The 23837-nt window shown below is 40.4% G+C and overlaps 2 protein-coding genes and 1 long non-coding RNA gene across 3 annotated transcripts; 1 reads left to right on the top strand and 2 right to left on the bottom strand.

The window, feature by feature from the left end:
- Positions 1–5402: 5402 nt before the first annotated feature.
- LOC310999264 lies at positions 5403–7840 on the bottom strand. The gene is made up of 3 exons (XR_014596036.1): positions 6505–7840; positions 6333–6410; positions 5403–6196 (listed from the first exon to the last, which is right to left on the bottom strand). It is a non-coding gene; the product is annotated as an uncharacterized lncRNA (long non-coding RNA).
- Positions 7841–9567: 1727 nt separating this feature from the next.
- On the bottom strand, positions 9568–10247 carry LOC310999263 (hepcidin-like). Its single transcript, XM_083989596.1, has 3 exons — positions 10081–10247; positions 9910–9993; positions 9568–9805 (listed from the first exon to the last, which is right to left on the bottom strand). The coding sequence occupies exons 1-3, from the start codon at positions 10165–10167 to the stop codon at positions 9713–9715; spliced, it is 264 nt and encodes an 87-aa protein (XP_083845722.1). The 5' UTR covers positions 10168–10247; the 3' UTR covers positions 9568–9712.
- A 5132-nt stretch (positions 10248–15379) lies between these two features.
- LOC310999454 (hepcidin-like) lies at positions 15380–16084 on the top strand. Its single transcript, XM_083989888.1, has 3 exons — positions 15380–15533; positions 15621–15698; positions 15846–16084. Exons 1-3 carry the CDS (start codon positions 15450–15452, stop codon positions 15936–15938), a joined length of 255 nt encoding a protein of 84 aa, XP_083846014.1. The 5' UTR covers positions 15380–15449; the 3' UTR covers positions 15939–16084.
- The last annotated feature ends 7753 nt before the right edge of the window (positions 16085–23837 follow it).

The raw sequence follows: 23837 nt of genomic DNA, 5'->3' as shown, positions 1-23837 counted from the left end.
TACTGTCTTTCACTGTATAAAGTTTCTCAGGCTTCAGGCCCCATATTCAACTGCACATGTTCTGCTCCATCTGTACATATTTGGCTACCTATATATGCAGTCCTCTACTGTGAGGTACTTCAGTATTTCTATTCTTCTATTGTACGGTATGTTAACTTTATACCCAGAGTCAAATTTAGCAGTTGTGCTAAGTCCGGCACATTTACACTGATACTTAATGCGTCAGTGTTGATGAATGTGCACTGTCCCAATTCAATAAATAAAGAAATGAAATGAAATGAAATACTTTTACTACTTTTACTACATTTTATCCGAAAGATGCTTTCATTATTTACTTTTCAAATTACAGTTGGAAGCCCAAAAGAGACTAAATTATGAAATATTTTACATAAAGTAAAGACTGGAGAGATATTTTCTTTCTCTTTAAAAAAAAAATTGTGTTGCCATATGTTTTTCTCTCTGAAGCCACTAATCATCTCACGACCTCTGACATTTATCATGTGACCCTTTGAGGATGACACACATTTTATGCTGGTAAACATAGACTTAAATTAGTAACTGCACTGAATATGACCATATAAAACTAAGTAAGTAAATATAAAACTTAAAAGTATTTATTTAGATGAAGGTTTTAAGACCCTTTTCTACCACTTTAAAATTGCACATTCTTTTCAAATAAACCTTATCATTGCACAGTTGAGGTCAATGAGCAGCTCCATGTAGCTGGTCAGGGCCGCCAGTGAATGAGGCAAAGCAAGACTGACTGCTGCAGGGAATGAAATAAGGCGTAGATGTAGCAAGTTGTTTTTAAAGCCATCTGCTGCTGGTTACAAGTTAATGAACGATTCACAGATGTCATCCCCTGGGCCAGACTATCACTGCTCCAGACTGGGGGATTAAACCTAAAGGCTTACGGAGAGGAACTGCACTGAAGTGGATTCATTAAGCACAAGACCACCACTAAAGCGCACATTGCAGCGTCAATGGAAAAAAAAAGAAAGAAAGAAAGAAAAAAAAAGACAGGGGTACAAAAAGAATCGCATCACAAATTTCGGATGAGTGGGTCTGTTTATTTCCCCTCACCTTTCCCCTTTTGACATCAGTCCTCTCTGTTTTTTCTACTGCTGTGAGAAACAGGACACTGCTGGTATTCTTAGTGTTGTTAAGAGGGTTAGCAGTCATCCACACATCAGAAGGAATGGTCCTCCCTGTGTAAACCACTTCTGTATGTGTGTATGTGTGCATGCATGCCTCTCTCTGTGTGTGTATGTGTGTGTACGTGTGTGTGTTTTAATGTTTGTGCTGCATGTGGTTAGGTGGCTGAGACTGAAGCTCCCTTTTAATCTGACAGAGAGCATTTTCATTAGTTCTGTTGGGTCCTATTATTAAGGCCTGCTTCAAAGGCACAACAAGTGAAAACCGCTAACAGGAAACGACCCAGTGGGCTCCAAACTGTATAGATCAGTGATAGCAATCTGTGCTTTCAAAGCAGGTTGTTGTGGCACATTCATTGCATCTATTGTACGCACTGTACGTACTTCACATGACAGTAAGCGGATAAGAGGAGGGGCCCGGGGACCTCTGCTCTATATACTGTAGCTTACTGTGAGTGTGCAGTTGTGGCACATGTGACACATTCGTTCCGATGCAGATGGCAGAAATGGAAGTTATGACATTGGTGGGGCAAATAAGATTGCCCGGGATAATAAATGTTGTAATAATTTGCTGTTTTTAATAACTATATAATGAGCCATCGCTTGCCCTTTGAGTTGAGGGAAATCTGGAATCATTAATCCTCATATGGGTTTGCCGTGGTGTTTGGCATGCGGGCCTAAACAGCAACGAGCAGGAACAGAGTGGTGTCAAAGGACAAGCAGATCTTAATATTTTGAACAAGTTTGCCATATGTTAGCCATCATGGTGTGTACAAACCCGCTAAATGGTGGCATTAATGGGTGGCTTTTACTACTAAACTTGCTCCTAATTGCAACAATGCAATCCAAAGTCAACTCTCAATGCAGATTTTGGCTTCAGTCGGAGTTGCTAGGTAACAAGTTAATCCCGAAAATAAATATGTTCTTCAATAAAAGCTAATTGTCTGTGACAGTTATTTGCTTTGCTGCAGAAACGTTTGAAACGAGAAACCGTAAAAAGAGACTCGGAGCGGTGCTGGAAGTACACGGCTCATGCTGTGTGGATGTCGAGCGCAGCCACGAGAGCCGCTCTACATCTGCTTCACCTGCTGCACAGGAAGAGGAAAAAGATTCATGGTCTTTATGCTCACCTCACACGTTAATATGACCATGCTGTGTTTGACTTTTTATTCACTCTAGGACGACGAACGCTGGAATATTTATGAGTCATGGGGCTGCGGTAGCGTTTCTGTGATTAGGCTTCATAACAGCAGGTGCAGTGGGTAACATGGGATTTCCTTTTTATCACCATTCATTACATGGAACGGACAGGCATTTCTATACCAACCCAGTGTGGTGTGTCCTATGGGTGCTGTAACTATTATTTTTTTGTCGTATTTAACCCCATGTTCCTCGCGCTTTTCCTTCTCTGCTGACATCCAAACACAACACAAAGCCATTGTCCCTGTTCACCTGAGGGGAATACAGGCAGAACGACTCTGTCCTTCCACTCAGGATGTGACACGCAAGGGCTTTATGGCCTGAGCTGAATCATACTGCGCACCTTAAACACATTACAGACTGGGCAAATATTTCCTCTTACTGGTGCTCTGAGAGCCATGGGCACAATCATTATATTGGGCTCAAGAGCCAGCTGTTGAGGACAAATCCACAAGGATTCCTATTTTTCCCCCGCCTGACTCTCTGGCAGCCCTACTCCATTCATTCAATTTTTATATGTGCCTAGTAGCCGTGTTACTACCGGTTTCAAGGGAGAATTAATCAAGAACAGGTCTTATTAAAGTATATTAAGACCAGTTGAATTGGGTATAATATGCTCAGTAGGGGCCCAGAAGGGTTGTATCTGAGCCATAGCTGACACTTGTGGCTTTTAGGAGTTATTCTGTTAGTGGCACCGCACCGCTTCCGGCATGAGGGGGTGAGGGGGGTATTCACTTGAGCCAAGTGTTGCATTGTGGGTAAGCAGGTTTTAAGTGGGTATGAGTACAGCAGGGGGTAAAGGAGGGTCTCATTGTCCAGGAATGTTTATCTTCCCCCCAGCCTTCATTCAGGACCGGATTATGCAGTGCCATGCTTCAGAAGCAACCTTTGCCTCCAAGTGGAGGGTCTGCAGAGGAAATATTCATTCATACACATACACATCTACAAACGGGCATTATCCCACTAATAAGAAGCCAGGTTCATTGCTCCCCCCAAAGCGAGGGCGAGTCGTAGGTGGAAGCGGAGCCGTGCAGCAGGGTGTTGAACCTCAGCGCTCTCTCACACACTGGGCCGGGATCTCTGGGAAGACTGGAGCCAGTGATGCTCCCAGTGAGTGCAACACAGTCATCATCCCTTAGCACAGCAGATTTTATTGGGCAGTGTGTGGGTTGTAGAAATGTGTTTAATCAACTCAGCTGTAGGGGAGGTCTTGACCTCATGACAGTGGTTCCCAGCTTTGATTGTGTGTGTGTATGTGCGTGTGTGTGAGAATGGCTCCCAGCCTTTGCTGTGGAGTGTGACCTGCGGTGCAGCCTCTGGTTCACACTCTGTGCTCTGCTGTTGCTGGTTTTAGAGATTAACTGGAGAAAGTGATGACTAATCTGTTGGTTAAAAGTCTGAAACAATTGCAGTCAAACAAGATATTACAGCCAATATTGTATGAAATGTGTCCCTCTGGATCCAATCAAGAGGAACAGTAATAGAGAGCTATTCCAACACTCTGCTCCACAGTGTTAGACATCCAGTTAAACAAGTATCACTCACAATACATAAGCCACAAAATCGGTCTGTGTTGTATTGTGCACAGTGTAAGTATGTTCATATGGTTTGATAGGAAGTAGAAATTATTTAATTTTGTGTTCTTAATTATAGTTTTTTTCTTACATTTATTCACAATTATTTATAGAATAGCTATTCCATGTATGGTGCTCAGGCGATGGAAGCCTGCAGACTTTGGTGGTCCCCTTACTTTAATGACATTTTGGACTTTTTTTTTTGGACTATCTGATGAATTGCAATAAAAGTTGGTTGATGCACTTCTCATTTTCTCTGGTTGGTTATTTTCTGACTTTTCCACCATAATCAAGTCAGATTTCAAACATGTCCAAGTCTTTTTTTGATCAAATACCTGCACAACTGATGGCATTCACATCAACCTCAGCTGTACTTTGTACTAAGGGCTGTCTGAGTGTATCCAGTTAAGAGTGTCTACTAATCAAATAAATAGCAACAGCAACATCCTGTGGATTTCTCTGTTTCCCACCCAAGCGCTGTAGATGGTGCACTTAAAAAATGCTAGCTTGAAGATTTATGGAGCTGGTACACTGGAGTTCACCGATGAACAGGCCCCTAATTGCTGCCTGCATTGTGATTCGTGTGTATATATGTGGGTATGAGTCAGATAAAATAAACCACATGGTATGAGTGTGTATGTGTGTGTGTGAGTGTGCATGAATGTGTATGTGAGTGAGGAAGTTGAACAGAACTCTGCTCTCATTTACTATCTCCTTGTGTGGTTTTGGCAGCAGCTCTGTTGGTATGGGGGCGTACAACGGGCATCCGTCTGGGCGTGAGGCAGGCCTGGCACCACACTCAGCCCCCTGCAAGGCTGCGTGAGGGTGGGATCAGGGCTGGAGTCCGCCAGGCTCCAGACTGCTAGTCTGTGCATATGTAAGTGCAAGCAAACATTGTACGTACACCTCTGTGTGTGTCTGTCGGTAATTAAATCCTAATCACAGAGGCTTAAACCACAGGTTTACCATTGTTCTGCTTGTCACTTGCATGGCCTGCATATGTTGACCTCTCTGTAAGTTGTTTCACTGTTTCTAACTCTATCACGGAGTCCATCTGAGACTGTGTGTTCCCTAATCATTTTTTCACTGAATTAACACCAGACCATTTATATGACCTCTGTGGTCATTATACTTGTGGGGCGCAGTCCAGCCATGCTGAAAGCACAATAGCATGCATACCACCATGGCCGAATGCCATACCTCCCTGTACTGTACTGGATAACGAGTGAAGCACAGCAGAGCTGAGCTGGGCCTGGTGAGCACTTGGACAGCAGACCACCCTTGGAAAATGAAATTGCCTCTGAAAGTGTTAGAGGCCAGTGGAGGAAGTTACTTCCTTAACAGTATGTGGGCCTGCGTATGAGTTATGTTATTGACCGTACATCATAGCAATTAAAGTACTAAGCTGACAGTTCATCCACAGCAATTGGCACTTATCTTGATGGCATGATATTTAATTGACATTCAAGTTAAATGTGATCATACAAATGTTTAATATATTGATGATGCAGCCACATATGACCTAATCCAGTGACATCAGAGTTTTAATTTACAACAAAGAGCAAAACAAGTTGGATTTTGTTGCTGTGGGAACTCAAGGCAGGTGAATTCCAGTTCATTTATTCAAAGGTTTCATTCTAAATGATCATTGGGTTTGAATAAATAAATATAAATATATATTATTTCACACAGATGAAACACACTTAAAATATAAAACATGATCATAGCAGTTTGTGAAAAATGGGACACCCTGATGAGAACTTCAGAAGCTTATGAACAGGGGCCAAGGTAGTGCATTTACCAATACAATTTCAGCCACAAAATATCGAAATCCTAACAACTCAATACATACAACCATCCAAATAATGGCTAAACGGTTGTTATTAGTGCAAACATCCATCCATTATCTATGCAGCTTATCCGTGTAGGGTTGTGGGGGAATTGGAGCTGACACTGAGCGAGGGTGGGGTACCACTGATAGGTTGCCAGTCTATCACAGCCTCATATGCTCCGTGGCAGCTGGAGAACCTGGAGAAACCAGGGAGAACAAAGTCCACACAGAAAGGCCTCAGGTCCAGAGCCTTCCCGCTGTGAGGTTGCAGCGCTCTTCCAGAGTAAACAAGTTATACAGCGACGAGTGTTCCTTTAAGTTGTTTTTTTAAATCCTCACTCACAGCAGATAGCACAGACACCAGGGACGCAGCAGTCACAGCACAACTGGCATCTAATGGGGTCACTGTAGTTGTTCTGCCCGATGTCGTATGGCATCTGTGAGAGAGACAAGAGATCAATCATCAAGGTCAATCATCTTTGGACTCAGGGCACTTTGTAGGAAAAACAAATCCAGTTACATTTAAACGGGCTCATGATAGATGACTTAATTTATCTAATCAAATCAACATACCATCCATGTTTCTACTGATGTCTCATCCTGTTCTGCGGATGAACTGTCATTGCCTGTTGCCTCCTCCGGTTGTTCCAACTGTAAATGAAATGTGCACACTTTTGAGCAACATGTCAGCATACAAGCAAAACACTATAATAAGCAATTTAAATAAACTTAATAATGGTCTTACCCAGATTAATGGGAATGTATAGGTCTCCTGAATGTAAATAAAGCTCAGCACACACACCACAACGACTGCAACATTGAGTTTCTTCATCTTAGTAGGTAGGATAGGTGGTGTAGCTCTCGTCAGTCCCTTTGATTTTTCCTGTTTGATGGCTGAGTGGGTAAAACATGGTGCTATTTATACTCATGCGGGACAGCGTTGCCTCATCACTGGCAGCATGAATGTAGTAAATTCCTGGGAAGTGACAAAGGGGCGTTCTCTAATTTTGTTTACTGGGCACAGAGTTTGCTTTGCCGGGAAGCTTTAAATTATATTCCAGTAATCAGATATGATATTCTTTATACAGTGTTACAATATATATAATGTATTCAGGTAATTTTAATGCTTTAAGCTGTATTTTAAGGGATTCAGTGGAGGGGTGGGAGGAAAGAAAGAAAAAAAGAACACATGTCCAATAGAGTTTTATTTGTTTTTGGAAGAGACATGGGAAAACCTTTGTACAGCAAGATACATGGGTCCACCTGGTTTTGTACGGCTGCACATTTTGAACCTGGAAAATCCTCGACCAAGTGAAAGCAGTGAAATCCATTTGGGATATTAATTAATCTCATGCAAGAACATGGTCTGATTAGGTTAATCTGATCAGGAAAAGTGTTTAAACAATATATGTAGTAAGAGCACGTGCAGTGTTTTTTGAAAAATGACAGATGGTAGGCTACTATCAAATAATTTGTTTCCTTAAATATTACAAGTATCATATAATATAACTTTTTTTATCAGTTCACAAGTTTGATGAAAATATCATAACAACTCGAAACATCTTCATTACTTGGTGCAAAGAACTTATTCATAAATTAGGTTTTAAATAGATACAGAAACACTCTGTTTACTTCTGACTCTGATAAGATAAGAGCTCTGTGAATCTTGGGTAACTCCAGTCTTTCCACATGTTGTGCAATAATAAAGAATCCCCACACACACCACAGGCTTCTCATTTCTTTTTAATTATCTACAGAATTTTCATTTTCATATGACAGTGGTTAACTGCTGCTAAATGTGTTTGTTTGTTTGTTTTCCATTTTTTTTGTAAATGTGTGGAAACTTGGAATCCATTCTGAATGGTTTGTAATTACTGTTGCTATTCAGTTCAATTAGTAACTATGCCTGAACACACAATTTAGTATTGAGCACTGAGAACCCATAATGTCTAGTTCCTCTCCTATTCTTAAACATCAATGACACATTTATTTTTTTTGTATATGCCATTAATTAGCTCCTGGGGATACATTATCTAAAGTTGTTTCAGAAGATATTTTGTTGCCATGGATGTTTTTATATGTTCTTGTTTAAAAGTAATGCATTACATTTTCACATAAAAATGGGCATAATGCTTGGTTTGGGCTCTATATGATATACAGTATATAACTCATCATTTATTCAGAGGCAATACTGTTTTTTTTATTCAAAATGTTGTGTATGAAAAACATTCAAGAAAGTATTAAATTGCTTATTACTTCCAAATTTCGACCCATGAATAATTAAAAGAAAGGAGGTCATGAAATTTGAACATTTCTTAAATTAGTTATGTATCTTGGGACATGAAGAGTGTAAACTGGGAAATGAATGCCATGTCCTTACAGCTGATTGATATATAACTAAAATATGAATGGAACATGACAGATAAACTCATTTCAGAAAACATGAAATGAATTATCAAACACAAAAACATAACCACTCAATAGGTCTGTTTTTACTAGTGTCAACTTGTGCATCCTGATGTGTATGTAGAGAAGGTTTTGAATGAAGGAAAAAAGGAAGTCATCAAAGTGACATTGATATTTATTGATTCTAATCCTCAGAATCTGCAGCACAGTCCACAGATATGAGGTTCACAGCAGCCGCAGCAGAAACAACACGTGTCACCCTTCTGATTGTCGTATAGCAACTGTCTGACAAGAGACGTTTTCATCTCCACCATCATCACTCACTCTGGTTTCTTCTCTTTCCTTGTGTGAACAAAGAGAGTATCAGGAAAACATGCACCTCCATCTGAATGATCTAACTAATTATCTAATTAATTGTCTTTATTGACTGAATGACCTGAACATACTGTACCATCCATGCGCGCACTGGCGTCACCTGATGTTCCATTGTTCATGAAAAAACCAAAAGTCAATATTTTTTGTAAGATATCCATTGCCAATGAGCAAATGATGTCAGGTTCTTACCTCAGTAAATGTGGCAGAGCTCCCCTGAAGACAAATACAGGTGAGCATGAGCGCCACAGCACCTGCAACAGTGAATGTCTTAATTGTCTGAGAGATGTTGACTTGTTGAAGTTGTTCTGTTCTTTAACTCTTGAGTAACATGTGCTGGTATTTATACTCACCAGAGCTACTGTTGCCTCATCATTGACAGCACAGTGCCAATTTCAGAAACAGGCTTGGATCAGACCCTGAACGCTTTGAATGGAAGTGGGGAAATTTGTCTGTAAAGAAAACTTTTGTTTTTACCTATTTGTCTGTGCTACAGTATCAAATGTTGAGTTCAATGCTGAACTCTTTCAGAAATACAACTCTACCAACACATTTTGCAAGTTTTAGTTATTTCAAAGAACGAAGTTCGGGAAATTGTAGATAAATCCCATGAAATTGCAGCTACTGTATGCAGAAACAGCACGGTACAGTATATGGTTATAATTTGTAGGCCTAGTTTATTCAGAGGTTCATATTGTACTGTTCAAGAAAGTACTAAATTACTGTAACTTATTCTAAATGTTGACCCATGAACAGTTTAAAAAAAAAAAGGAGGTCATGAAATTTGAACATTTTCTAAATGAGTGATGCATCTTGGAATATAAAGAGTGTTAATTAAAAAATGAATGTCATGTCCTTACAACTGATTGATATATAACTTAATAACAGATAAAACTCATTGCAGAAAACATAAAATGAATCATCAAACACAAAAAAATAATCACCCATTCACTAGTTTGTAGATGTATAGAAAATGCAGAGAATGTTTTAAATGTTGACCATTCATATTAAGAGAAATATGCCATTCAAGTACAGTGATGTTTATTGATAATACATAGTATATGCAAATATATAGATGGTACAGTACAGTCATATCACTGAACACACATTTAATATAGTGTTACTTGTTTCTCAAAAAAAAACAGGATGTTTCATGGCTGTTGGAGCATTAATCTTCAGAACCTGCAGCACAGTCCACAGACACCGGGGGTGCAGCAGCCGCAGCAGAACTTACACTTAATGCCACGCTTCTGCCTGCTGTACGGCATCTGTGTGAAAGACAATGAGAAAGTGGTCATCTCCAATGTCATCACTCACTCTGGTTCTTCTCTCATGTTAATTGTCTTTAATTGACTGAATGACCTGAACATACCCTCCATGAGTCTGAGTCCACTGAGGTCTCCTGATATTCAGCAGCTGGATTGTCATAGCTCACTGGCTCCTCCAGCTCCACAACCTGTTCATGAAGAAACCAAAACTCAGTATTTTGGAGAGACATTCATGGCCAATGAGACCATGAAACAAGTTGACATCAGGTTCTTACCTCAGTAGATGTGGCAGAGCTCTCCTGAAGCAGGATACAGGTGAGCATGATGGCCACGGCAACTGTAAGAGTGAAGGTCTTCATCATGGGAGAGATGTTGACTTGTTGAAGTTGTTCTGTTCTTTGAATCTCTTGGTGACTCTTCTCACCTCGTCTGAGTTCTCCTGTCTGATGGATAAATGTGCAAAATGTGTTGGTATTTATACTCACTAGAGCCACTGTTGCCCCATCACTGACAGTACAGTAGCCTACCAGCTTCCAGGACCAGACCTTGAGGGAAGCTTTGAATGGATGTGGGGGAAATTCCTCTGTAAAGAAAACTGGGACTTTTTTTCTTCTTCTTTTACCTGTTTGTCTATTCCACAGCAGCAAATCAATGCTGAAAGTACAACTTTAACATACAGTATGTGTGTTCAGGTTTTACTTATTCCAAAGATAGGAATAAGAAGGCAAACAGAAAATTGTAGATAAATCACAGGTACTACAGTTCTAACATTATCAATGACTCTGTTGTATTTAAGTGTCCCAATATGTCATGACAGTGGAGCAGCATGAACAATACCAGGACCTTCACACTGCAGCAGCTAAATGGAAATCAGCCATCAGTCATTTTGTTACATTATGTAATTCTCATACTGTGACAGGACAAAGATGTATGTTAAAATTGTAGAGCATCAAAAATGTTTTGATGGTGGCAATATTGACAAGTCATGTTCGCAAATAAATATATTTACACTGTGTAACATAGTGATACTGAAGTGTATTGTGATAATTTGCTGTAGCAACAAATAAAATATCTGAACGTTTCAGGGTTGTTGGAGCAGAAATCCTCAGAATCTGCAGCACAGTCCACAGACATCGGGGGTGCATCCACAGCATAAGTGACACCTCAAATAAAAGGACAATTCAGGGCAAACCTGGGACTATAGTTTCCTATAGTATCTTAGGTCTAAAAGAATGAAAAATGAAAAAGATTTTCTAATTGCTCCTGTTATGTAGTAGTTCGGTCTGTCCCTACATCGCCACAGTAGCGTATAATGGGAGCAGACTGATCTTACACTGTTTAGGTTTAGGCTTACACTGAACTTGACCCAAACAGTATCATATTCATGCACAGAGCTGCTACGATTAAAGTTGTATCTACTGTATGCAGATTGCAAATACAGTAGGATTTGGCATAACCATTATGGCAAGTGGAGGATTGGGGAAGGTATGTCGCCCAACAATGCCACCTTGTCAGTTTTCCCCCAGGAGATAGTTAAATGCTTGTAGAAATAGTTAAATAGCCTACTTTTACTGTTGTTTACAGGTCACACAGTTCGAAATTACCACGGGGCAATGAAATATTTAACTCAACATTGGCTGAATCACATAGTAGCCTACATACATTGGGGCTAGACAGGACAGGGCTGGGGTTTACCACAGTGGCCCAAAACCAAATCAAGGGACGAGTACTAAAACAAATCACCTGTGGCACCGCATACACACACAGCTATACAAAGGATTCATGAAGAAAAACCACCACCAGGGATTGTCGCCACCTTGGCCCACAGTACCTGTCCACAAAGAAAGGGAAAATGTAAAACAGGCCTGGCAGTTATAAATCCACACGGCAAAAGTAATAAGAAAAATAAACAAAAAAAACCGCAAAAGATGATTAAATGTAGGCTACATTTAACTATATTAACAAAATTAATACAAAACAAATACCATTCAGATTAACTAACTGATAAACAATCCCAGGGGCAGTAGCAAAGCTCCAATGCCAGCTCCGTGGAGCCTTTGGCATCAGCCACGGCTGAGAAGAGCCAAGGAGCCAAAAGAACACAATTCCACCACTTTCCACAACTTCACCTCACCAGCACAAGCTAAACAACACCAGCCACAGCCACACCAGGGGGGACGAGCAGAACCGGAAAAGGAGAGGGCGTGCAAGGTGGGACCAGACTACTTTAGAGACACATCGCCAGACACGACTGCTGGGTGTGAGCGACCTGGTGTGACAAGAGAGAGCAGTGTTCCAGCTACACAATCTTCTTACAGGCAGATCTAGCAACAACCTATCACACATTAGCAAGAAATGGCAAAGCTGATTCTACTAACTTACAGCGTAACAGTTAGTATAGTGACATGCTGCTACAGATAAACCTGACTCCAGCATTAATCTTATCAGTAAAAGTATTTTATATAAAAATGGTAATAGCTTGAGATTTGTACAAGGGGACAATTCAGCAAAAAGTTGAGGGAGCTATGAAGCAACTCTTAACAACATTGCTGTTGTTTACTTAACTCTCTGTGAGAGCTTTATAGCCACTATTGTGTTTAAAATAAAAGAGCCACTGTTGCCCCATCACTGACAGTAGCCTACCAGGTTTCAGGAACAGGCTTGTGTCAGGCCCTCAGGGAAGCTTTGAATGGAAGTGGGAAATTCCTCTGTAAAGAAAACTGGGACATTTTTCCACCTGTTTGTCTGTTCCACAGCAGCAAATCAATGCTGAATCCTTTAACAAATCTAACATACAGTCTATGTGTGTGCATGTTTTACTTATTCGTATCATAAGAATATAAAAGGAAAATTGTAGGGAAATAACAGGTAAGTAGGCTAATGACAGTAGAGCAGCCTGAACAATAGCAGGACCTTCACACTGCAGCAGCTAAATAGAAATAAGCCATTAGTCATTTTGTTACTCACATAATTCTCATACTGTGACAAGTCAAAAATATCAGTTAAAAGCTGTGAAGTATAGAGCAAATAAACATATTTACACCGTATAATATAGTGATACTGAAGTTTATTGTGATAATTCAATGTAGCAACAGATCATTGGATAGCATGTGGATGATGCAGTCACATCACTGAGCACACACTAACTATGATGTGACAAAATCAAAGTTTTACAACCATGTTAGAATAATTCAAAGTGCTAAATAAGCTTGAGGACAAAAAGTAAAATAGCTGAATGTTTCATGGTTGCTGGAGCAGAAATCCTCAGAATCTGCAGCAAAATCCACAGACGCCGGGGGTGCAGCAGCCGCAGCAGAAGCGACACCTAGTGCCACGCTTCTGTCTGTTATACAGCATCTGTGTGATGAGATGAGAGACATGAGAAGGTTTTTTTTTTTTATCTCCAACATCATTACTCACCGTTATTCTTCTCTCTTCTTATGTAAACAGAGCTTCAGGGAAAAGAAAATGTACACTTCCATCTGAATTATCTCATGTTAATTGTCCTAAATGGTCGAGTGATGTAAACATACCATCCATGAGTTGGCCGTGGTCTCCTGAGGATCAACGCCTGGAGTGTCAGTGTTCATTGGCTCTGGTGCCTGTTCATATAGAAAGTTTAACCAAACCTCAGTATTTTTGAAGAGATTCATGACCAATAAGCAAATGAAGTCATACCTCAGTAGATGTGGCAGAACTCTCCTGCATACAGATACAGGTGAGCATGATGGCCACGGCAACTGCAAGAGTGAAGGGCTTCATCTTAGGAGTCTTCTATTCGTTGAATCTCTTGGTGACTCTTCTCACCTCCTCTGAGTTCTCCTGTCTGATGGCTGAATGTGCAAAATGCACTGGTATTTATACTCACCTGGGACATTGTAGCATCCGTGGCCCAGGTGGCAGCACAGTGCCGGCTTTCAGGAACAATACCACTCCTTTTGTGGCTGCCATTCAGACTGAGCATACTGTATCACCAAACTGGCCTGGTTTCCAAACAGTATTATATTCATGCCCAGAGCTGTTAGGATTAAAGATGTGTCTTCTTCAGTTGCAGGACGATTTGGCATTTACTGTCTTCTTACAACCAGATGTAGGCTAGAGACGACATTGACAAGAAACAGCTAAGCTAAATCTACTATGGACTGCAGTAAGTCACAGTACAGTACATAGGGACATACTGCCACAGTAAAACTCTTTGAAATCTAAATGTTAAGCTTGTCTTGTTTTAAATGTGAGTCCTTTTTATTTGTTCAGCAAACAACATGACAGGGAGAACGGCTTCTCGCTCCCATGTTAATCAAGGTTTTTCATGAAAGTGACAATAAAATTGAATTGAATTTGTCTTCTATACACCAAGAGATCAATTAATCTGAGCATGCTTAATGAGAAATTTCAAACACCCAAAAGATATCGGTTTACACTATTTACACGACAGGTTAATTTTCATTTTCTATGTCATAACAATACCTGATGTGATACTGCCCCTGTTTTTCCAGGAGATGACTATGAGTGGACATTTGAGAACACAATAGAGAGCAGAGTAAAAAGGACAAGATGGGCACTAGAAAGTGGAGCAAGAAACACAGGTGACGTATAAAAGAGCAAATGAGGACAGTGGTTCCTGTGCACTCACTAAAATTAAGTAAATTTGCAAATATTTCTACAGAAGGAACCAGGCCTGTTTTAACAGACTGTATGACAAGTGTATTTTTTCTGTTTCAGCTTCATGCAGAAAAAATAGCAAAAAACTGTAAAACTATTGGCCAAGACAAGTTGGTTGTCTGTCACAACATGAGTCACAAAAGCATGCAAGCGTGGTAAGAGTTTAACCTGTTATATTATATCCTGCATGATTTAAATTGAAATTAGTCTGAAAAGTGTAGGTTGAAGTCTGTTCCATATCAGCTCCATATTGAACATTTGATTTCCAATTGTAAGATGTTTGTGCATTTTGCAGGGTGGTTGGTCTTCACCCAGGCTTATGAAATATTTGGCCAATATTTTTACAAAATATTTTCTTTTTGTGATTTGCACCCCAACATTATTGATTTCTGTGTCTGTACCGTACTTATAATACTTAAAGTACTTAAAATATATGTTTTTTAGTTTAATACACTGAGAAGTCAATTAATCTCAGTAAAATGCCAAAAGGTATCTTATGGTTTGCTCATAGTTAAAGTTGTTGACAGTGCACATATGATTATTATCACTGCAACCACATCTAGGAGTCACTGCTTAAAATGAAAAGAAAATAAACTTTCCTACCATTTTAGCTTGTGTTTATTTGTTGGTTTTATCATTGTTAACATAAAGATGTTTGGAATAAGTAAACATGTACTATCAGACAAAGCAGAGAGAAAGTTTGAGAAAGATTGACTTTGTTTAACAGACAAACAGAGATAAAGAATTCCGAGTTTCCACTAAAAAGGAATTCCCCACTTTTTGCTTTCCTCTGGGCCTGATGCAAGCCTGTTCCTGAAAACTGGTGCTGTACCCCACAGTGATGGGGTAACAGTGACTCTAGTCAGTATAAATACCAGCACATTTTGCACATTTAGCCATCAGTCAGTCTTGAGAACTCAGAAGAGTTGATACAAGTCACAGAAGAAAATAACAACTTCAACAAGTTAACATCTCTCCGACGATGAAGACCTTCACTCTTGCAGTTGCTGTGGCCATCATGCTCACCTGTATCCTGCTTCAGGAGAGCTCTGCCACATCTACTGAGGTAAGAACCTGATGTCAACTTGTTTCATTTGCTCATTGGCCACGAATGTCTCTCCAAAATACTGAGTTTTGGTTTCTTCATGAATAGGTAGTGGAGCTGGAGGAGCCAGTGAGCTATGACAATCCAGCTGCTGAATATCAGGAGACCTCAGCGGACTCATGGATGGTATGTTCAGGTCATTCAGTCAATTAAAGACAATTAACGTTAGATGGAAGTGGATGCATTTTCCTAAGCGCTGTTCACACAAGAAGAAAGAAGTGAGAGATTTAAAAAAAATAAACAAAACCTTCCCATGTCTCTTTTCTTTCACAGATGCCATACAACAGGCAGAAGCGTGGCATTAAGTGTCGGTTCTGCTGCGGCTGCTGCACCCCCGGTGTCTGTGGACTGTGCTGTAGATTCTGAGGATTTCTGCTCCAACAGCCATGAAACATTCAACTTTTTTGCCTTTTGTCTTCAAGCTGATTTAGCACTTTGAATTGCTGTAACATGGTTGTAAAACTCTGTGACTGTTTGACTGTATCATCCGTGTGTTATCCTGAATATCTGCTGCCTGCTACAGTGAATTAGCACAGTAAACTTTGATGTCACAATATTCATTTTGGTCCATAATCATTCTCACTTCACGTTGCATGGCAGGCATTTGGCATCAAATCTCAAATCATCGTAGCTGCAATGGAAACTTTGCTTTATGAATGAAATAGATTGTGTGAACTGCAACAGGAAGTAAAGCACTGATTTGGTTGAGGATTCCATCTGTCAGCACATTTAAAAATAGAAAAAATTAGCTGCATACATTTAACTTGAAAAAGGTGGACTTTAGGTTTAGTTTCAATATGTACAGTAGTCTATAGGTTAGATTCTTTACTCAAACCCGAGACTGATTGGGCTAATAGGCTACAGGTCTTGAGGCCAGATGTTGGCCTAAAGAATAGAGAGTACGCTGTTAAGTGTTAAACAGAAATATGATGTCATAATAATGTCACCTTAAACTAACCTTATTATGCATTGATACTGTGACCAATGCATAATAAAGTTAGTAAGGTTACAGTGTTATTAAGTGAACACTGTGCACATAGTGTCTCTCCTCTGTGTTGCACTCATAAAGATCTCAGAACAGATTTATGTCATTTGACCAACTAGAAATTGTAGTTTAAAAATATAGTTATGATAGCAAATGTTATGATAGCTCTTATGTAACAAAAAAAATCAAAGAAGGTTTTGTGAGTGTTATCTGAGTGGACATCAGATTATATCATAACAATACCTGGTGGTGCGATGCTGCCCCTATTTTTCCAGGACACCATTATAAGCGGACATTTGAGAACACAATAGAAGAGCAGAGTGAAAAGGATGAAACAGACACTGGAAGTGGAGCAAGAAACACAGGTGACAATAAAAGGGAGCAAATGAGGACATGGATTCCTGTGCACTCACTAAAGTGCATCAGATTTGCAGGTTTTCTAAGTGGGTTTTATCAGACTTCATTGATTTGTAGATAATACAGGTCAAACCATCGATTATTTCTGCTAAATACAGCACCTGTTTAGTTTACGGGATGAATCTGTACTTTGTGCGTTGCAGTTGGCCTTCGCACATGGTTATTCATGGTCAAAACTCAAGAACCTTGAACTGAATGTTTTCTTTATAGAAACATTGGGTAATTAATGTGGGACCCGGGATTGAAAATGCTAATGAGACGCGGGCACCCCCCCTAATTATTTATCACTGTTATACTGTTATTTCTTATTTCAATATTATTTCTTCATTTAGTTGGTCTATATCCTGATTTAACTGTGTGTTAATGTGAGTTACAGAGTATAGAGGTGATGCAGGCACTGTTGGCAGCTAGGGGTCCTCAGGGTCAGGCGTGTAGGCTATGTGACGTAGCAAGCAGACCAGGTAACTTACCGTGTTTGTATTCCTGTGTTGTCAGGTGAGCAGCGCAAGTTATTACCGTTCAGAACAAGGACAGTGTTTCACCTCATATTGGCACACTGCTAGGAGCTGTATTACAGTGACCAGCTAAATAAGTTGTGTGAATGTGGATGTATGATGTGTGAGAATGTTTTATGGACATTTAAGTTGAAAATGTCTATTATATATGTGATGTAGCAAGCAGAGCGCCTGCAGGGACCGACCTGGTTACTTACCGTGTTGGTATTCCTGTGTTGTCAGATTAAAGAAAGAGATAAACTTCATGCACACCTGGGAGTCTCTACCAAGTGTGCAACATTAATGACATTGTCTATCATTTAATAATCAAATATAGTGATCTGGTGACTTTAGGGTTGCTTCAGGCGATGGGTGCTGTGTTGGAGCAAATATTTAACCCGCTATTCCTCCTTCATTTTATTTGTGCGTTTCCTACCTTCGTTCCCCCGTCATGTTTGGCAGTTGGTACCACAGTCATGAGCTGTGAGACGTTTTGACACAATACTGGGAACTTTGCCAACGCATGTGTAACACAGGAAGAAAATCCAATGGGAGACCATTGTAATTAGTCCAATAAATGTTTTCACTTGGATGTATTAGAAACAAAGCGAGGCTTATTACGGCGTGTATGGGTTTTATTGTGAGAGCTTGTAAGCGGATGATGTCTTCAGCAAGGAGTCAAAGGCCACTGCTTTTCTGTGGCAATGAAACAATTTAAGAGGAGCCCCCGCACTAAGAAAACTTTGGTTCTGCTATTTTGGATGCGAGAAAATGTGAAACTGCTTCTCTATTTCCTATTGTGAGGATGTAATAAATGCATCAATGGATTTTTTTTATAATTGAAGTTCTTTTTATCTTTTTCCAATAACTGATAAAAGATATATGTACATAATAGAGACCACAGCACAGGCATGCTGGTTTTCATTGGTTTTAATTATCTGTTAAGTAACATAGATGCTTATAACATTCATTAAATCCACAACATAGCACTGATGCTCGCAAGGACCTTCCATAAAAACTGCTCAGGAAAGCTCTTTAAATAGAATTACAGAGCTGAAACTGTTATATGTGTTTAATACAGTGCACTGTACGCTACCATGCTCATTACCGAGCAAGCGGTGGGCTACGTAGGTTAGTTAGGTCACGTATGTGCCCAGAACATTGTTTTGTAACCTGTAATAGGTCCAGTTCGGAGATGTAGACCTACGCAGACACAGTCCTGACGGCACAGCTTTGATGGGCTGGGGCCAGCAGTCGGGGCCATAGATGTGGCTTCCTTGAGGGTGTCAGGGGGAGGCTTGAGGGGGCAGAAAGGGGGTCAGGCGTATTCACCACTGGGTGTCGGCCAGCCCAAATTGCTGCCACATGAATGACTTGTGCACTTGTGATTAAGAAAATAGGGGGATTGGAGATGTAGTAGATGGTTTCCTAGTAATCTGGATAAGCAGAAGCACTGAGTAGACCGGTAAACAAGAGTAAACATGAGCGCATTAAGTGGGGTGACTGGGTGTACAATATGGCATCGATGAGTGATATGTGAGGCCATTTGCATCGTGGTCACCATGCGGTAAAGCCTACAAAGAATCCAGTCAGAGAGCCTCCATCGGCCTCTAATTTGCTATGTCCTGTATTCGTTAATTAAGCCACAAGATAGCCAGTCAGACTCAACAATTTCTTCTTTTTTTCCCCTCTCTGTGCTTCCTGGGAGGTGATATATTTAGCCGTCTCGTGTGGCCCTGCGGGGTGGTTGTTTTGAGGTGACAAAGCTGTCTGTTGCGGCCTGCTCGGTCGCAGCCTGTCACGCCTGTAAAAATGTTTGTGAAGTGAAAAACCCAGAAATCTGTGGTCTCGTGCCAAAAAAGGGTCTTCACTCACTCTGCGTGCGTAATGACAGAGCGACACATAGGCCGCTCTCAGTGACAGTGCTGCGCTTGGTCCGCCATGAAGTCACTTGGTTCCTGTGCAGTAAACAAACGTCTTTTTTTAATTCTAAGTATTAATGCAGAGACTGAACATCTGTGGGGGGAAGGAACTTATTTGTGCATTACCCATCTTCTGTCCAGATCTCATTAAACATACCTAGACTACAATTAGCATGGAATCTTAATTTGCCTGGAAAGTTAATTAATCCATATAACTTTCAAGGCTGGCTCGTAAAGACCTACACTCGTATGGCTGTAATACGTTATTGGAGACATTTGCAATGGAAATGCTTAGTCTTCCAGCCACCCAGGAGTATTTAGTAAGCAAAATGGCCTTTTCAACACCACATCTTGTCCCCTTTTCAAATTCTTGACGCCCACCACTTATTCCAAAGCAGGCGGTCAAAATGAGGCACACTAGAAATGGCTCCTGTTTTATCCATGTTGCTTTACACCCAGCTTTTATAACGTAACGTGGCAAGCATTACACGATGAGCGACTAATGATATATTTTCTCAGCTGGAACGTGGGAATTGCACCGCCGACCCAAAACAGTGTCGAGTCTCACTAAATTAGTGTGTGCTGCTAAGTGAAAAGTGAACAGCTCACCAGAGCTGTGTTGGCTCCTGGATCCACAGGGAAGCTGCTATACCTAACAGTGGGAGGGGGAGCCACTGGAGATACTGAACCTATGGGGGAAGGAAGCCCACTGTCAGCGAGAAGTCAGTGCGAGTCTGTGAAAAACCCAGACTTTACCCTCTGACAGCTCGGAAATATCCATTTTAATAAGGGGGAAAAGTGGATTTGGCCAGACATCTTCGTTCCTCCCATGGAAACTCATCTGTCCTGGTGTGAGGCGACACCCTCAGTGACTTTTAACCAAAGGGTTGAGTGCAGCAGACTTCTGCAGACCAGTAGGCCCCACAGAATGTATCTGCAGTTAGGTGCTCCGGTTTCTCTGAAAAAACATTTCAAATCCACTTCGTCTGAGCTCCTCTGATGACTACAGGTCGTCTTAGTAAGCCAGACGCTTTAATTAAAGATATATTTTTTATTTTTCTTGCTTTCTTATCTTTTCTTTTTTTGCATTTATTCTGCTAATGTTGTTTCAAGTCAATTCTAATATCAGTCTTTCACAGTGAATTATGAAATGCAGAGAGAGTGACACTTGCAGGAACAACTGCCACTTGTATCGAGCCCAGGAATCTTTTGCAAGACCACTGGGCCACAAAGACGCGCTGTAATCCTGCTAGTGTGCAGCAGTAGAGCTTGTGTAGCTTTCAGTTTGTCGGAGATGAAAACCTTGCTCACACACATTTGAGTGTGCTGCAGTGGACTGTGTCAATCATTATCCTCTGTAAACAATTTATTGTGGTCTTGCATAACAGAGGCTTTTCCCAAGGCACACCATCTGGCCAAAAAGCCAGCACAAACTCTTAGAAAGGTAGAACTTGTAATAGCCCCTAAATTACATGTACTATTGTTTTAAATACCTTCAATAAAGCAATATATTTGTTACAAATAATGACTTCTTTGATGGTTGTTAATCTGCTTCTTCCAAAGATCCATTCAATTAGGAACTACAAAAAAACGCTCACAAAGGCTTGAACTCTACATTGGTTAACTCAAATTTAAATGTTTAAGAGAACCACATTACCTTTTTTATGATTTTGATTATAATGGGGTCTTATTCAAAACACATGGATGTAGTAATATTCAGCAGCTGCGCAGCTCTGCCTTTGGGGCACTCTTTGTTCAGCTAGGAGGAAGGAGGGGGAGAAAAAGGGAAAAGGAAAAGAAAAACTTCCACATGCTAACATTTACACAGTGATTTCTTTTAATTGCACTCTACTTTTTAATTTGCCCTGGACTAATGCTTTTAAAAGTAGGACTGGCGGTATTTTATTGAAGTCATGCCTAGTGCCGGACCCAGTTTTCCTGATTGCTGTGGCCTCGTAGCCTGGCTCTTTCCTACCTGACAACCTGCGTTATTCCTTTCATTCACTATGTCAAACATGCCACACAGCATTTGTGCTTGGAAAAGCGAGGGGAACACACTGACTGGGTGAGCTTCCTCCAGGTCCCCTCTTCAAAGGATTACAGTAAATTAACGTTCCATGTACTGGGTGAGCGGCAAAGTCGAAAAGAATCATGTTTAAAAGTGGAGCTGACCTGGAAATGCAGATGGCCTAACAGATACATGTTTTTTAAAGGGAAGGAGAAGAATGTTAAACAGAGCTTAACCTAAGAAGCCAGAGGGCAGGCGTAATGTTTAGTGAAAGACTTCCAGTCATAATAAAGCATCTGTCAAACCAGGCCTGCGATACGTGCAGAGGGAGGATACGTCTCATTAAAACACATATCAAACATGTCAGCCACCTGATGCTCCATTCAAACATTAGAGTTTGATGTCCTGATAGAACAACCTGTGACTTTTTCCACCACAGATGAAAAACATTGTTGCCCTGATGAGAAAAGCAACAGTGAATTTTCCCGCCTTGATATTTACGATTATGAGCCGCCAGTTGCTTTGGCTTTATATCTCCTCTGTCTGACTCCTTGTATTACAGCAGCCACTGCCAGAGTGCGTGGAGAACCTGGCAGAGCTCAGATCAGCAGTAAAACAAGCCTGTGTCTGGAACTGCATGACAGCTCTGTCCTCCAGTGTTACGTACTTTCGTAAAGAAAAAAACACACATATGCAAGGTTAATTGCAGAGAAATAGATGAAAAATTACTTTTTAGCTAAGAATTACACCTGACCCCTTTGTGACCCTCACAGCTTTAGTTTTACTTTAGCTTTTTCTGGTCACTATAAAGAACTTTTATGGCCACAAATTCACGAGGACTAAAGACACAACATCTTGCTGTAATGTAGGAGTTTGTCTTGGTAAAGCGGAAAAACCAATATATCAAATGCTTTATCAATAACTCAGTGGTGCTTTTACACCCTGAGTGGGTTTCCCGAGATAAACGCGTTTCAAGTGTGTTTGGAGCGGAGGAGGGGCTGCAATTAAACAGTAATTCATATAATTGTTGAACAGATGAAGGAAAGAGCACCAGTACAGTAACTCATCACTGAGCACATAGTCTGTGTCCAATCTGCAGCAACTGAGGAAGGACTGCATGCATCTTTTGGACTTACATTTAATCATATTTCAATTTGACCAACAGAGGCACCTAAACAGACTGGCAGGTAAGACAGCGGCTGATGTGATACAGAACAGGAGGCGCACTCCAGTCAAGAGTGACTGGGAAGCTGAGAGCATGACTAAATGGGGGCTTAAACAGGTGGTCTAACCAATACAAGTTTGTGTGTATGACTTTGGCAGTTCACACTTTGGCACGCTTTGCTCCAGCCTGAATCCACAAGGGCCGTGGATTCTGTGTCACCTCAAAACCTTAAGTATCTAAATCATATTTCATCTACACATCCCACAATGAGAAAGGAAAACATGTAATTTTTCATTATGTGTGTTCCATCCACCTGTTTTTCTGCACTATTATTTTTTGCATGAAAAAGTTATAAATTTAAATGTCTGTTTGAGGTGAAGAAAAAAAATGCAATATTAATTATGGACACAAGACATTTTTACTGATGACATGATTGGAGCAAGGCCAATCTTACATTTTCATAAAGTCTCCTATGATTTCATTCACTTGAATTTTAATTCATATAATTATGTCTGGTTGTTGTGTCTTCTTCTTCTGCAAAGGTTTAATCGCACCTGTTTATCTTCGTGCAGCCGCCCCCTCATAGTGGTCACACTTTCTTTTGAAAATTTTCTGGAAATTACACTTTTAAAAATTGCTCAAAATATGAATAGAAACTTAGTTTACGTCAATGTTTGGGTTACCCTTCATTGTTATTTTACATTATGTAAATTGTTTCCACTTAGCAACCGCAGCGCGAAAATATTGATACAGTGTTATTATCCCTAAGAAATGAGTGTATCTGAGCACCGTTGCTTGTTTATGCTGCGCACCGTATGCTCTGTCTTTGCTGTTGTTCATGGCGCCACAATAATATAAGCAGATGTGCAGGCTGCTAAAGATTCAGACTTTGTCCAAATGGATGCTGTTTTTCTGATGAATCGGCCGCTCAGAATAAACAGGAACGCTTCATTAGAGGGGTAAATGGAAAAGTGAGTGTTTATGATCCCAATTACCACCTTTGCTTTAGTGCCTTGCTTTAATCATACCCATATCCCTCTTTCTCTCTCAGCACTACAAAGCCTCCCACTACAACACCACACACACACACACACAAATAAAACAGAGCTAGACTTAAGCAGTTCATTTGTTTCCAACTGCCATGCAAAGTGGAAAGACAAACAACTTTGTCACACTTTCACAACTTTTGTCTCTGAAATATTACCTTCACATATTTTTTGACAAAATATAAATTCATTTGCTGACTTTACATAACATTACCTTGTTTCATGTTG

Source organism: Trachurus trachurus (assembly GCF_905171665.1).
Source record: "Trachurus trachurus genome assembly, chromosome: 16".
NCBI lineage: Eukaryota > Metazoa > Chordata > Actinopteri > Carangiformes > Carangidae > Trachurus > Trachurus trachurus.
The sequence above is the reverse complement of the archived record's forward strand: the minus strand, read 5'-3'. Positions and strand labels throughout refer to the sequence as shown.

Excerpts from the sequence above, each read along its gene's own strand:
- LOC310999263 (XM_083989596.1), bottom strand. The coding sequence starts at position 10,167 with ATGATGAAGACCTTCACTCTTACAGTTGCCGTGGCCATCATGCTCACC. Across the intron at positions 9,994-10,080 it reads GCTCTGCCACATCTACTGAG|GTTGTGGAGCTGGAGGAGCC; the intron begins GTAAGAACCTGA and ends CTTCATGAACAG. Across the intron at positions 9,806-9,909 it reads TGGACTCAGACTCATGGAGG|ATGCCGTACAGCAGGCAGAA; the intron begins GTATGTTCAGGT and ends TCTTTCACACAG.
- LOC310999454 (XM_083989888.1), top strand. The coding sequence starts at position 15,450 with ATGAAGACCTTCACTCTTGCAGTTGCTGTGGCCATCATGCTCACCTGT. Across the intron at positions 15,534-15,620 it reads GCTCTGCCACATCTACTGAG|GTAGTGGAGCTGGAGGAGCC; the intron begins GTAAGAACCTGA and ends CTTCATGAATAG. Across the intron at positions 15,699-15,845 it reads CCTCAGCGGACTCATGGATG|ATGCCATACAACAGGCAGAA; the intron begins GTATGTTCAGGT and ends TTTCTTTCACAG.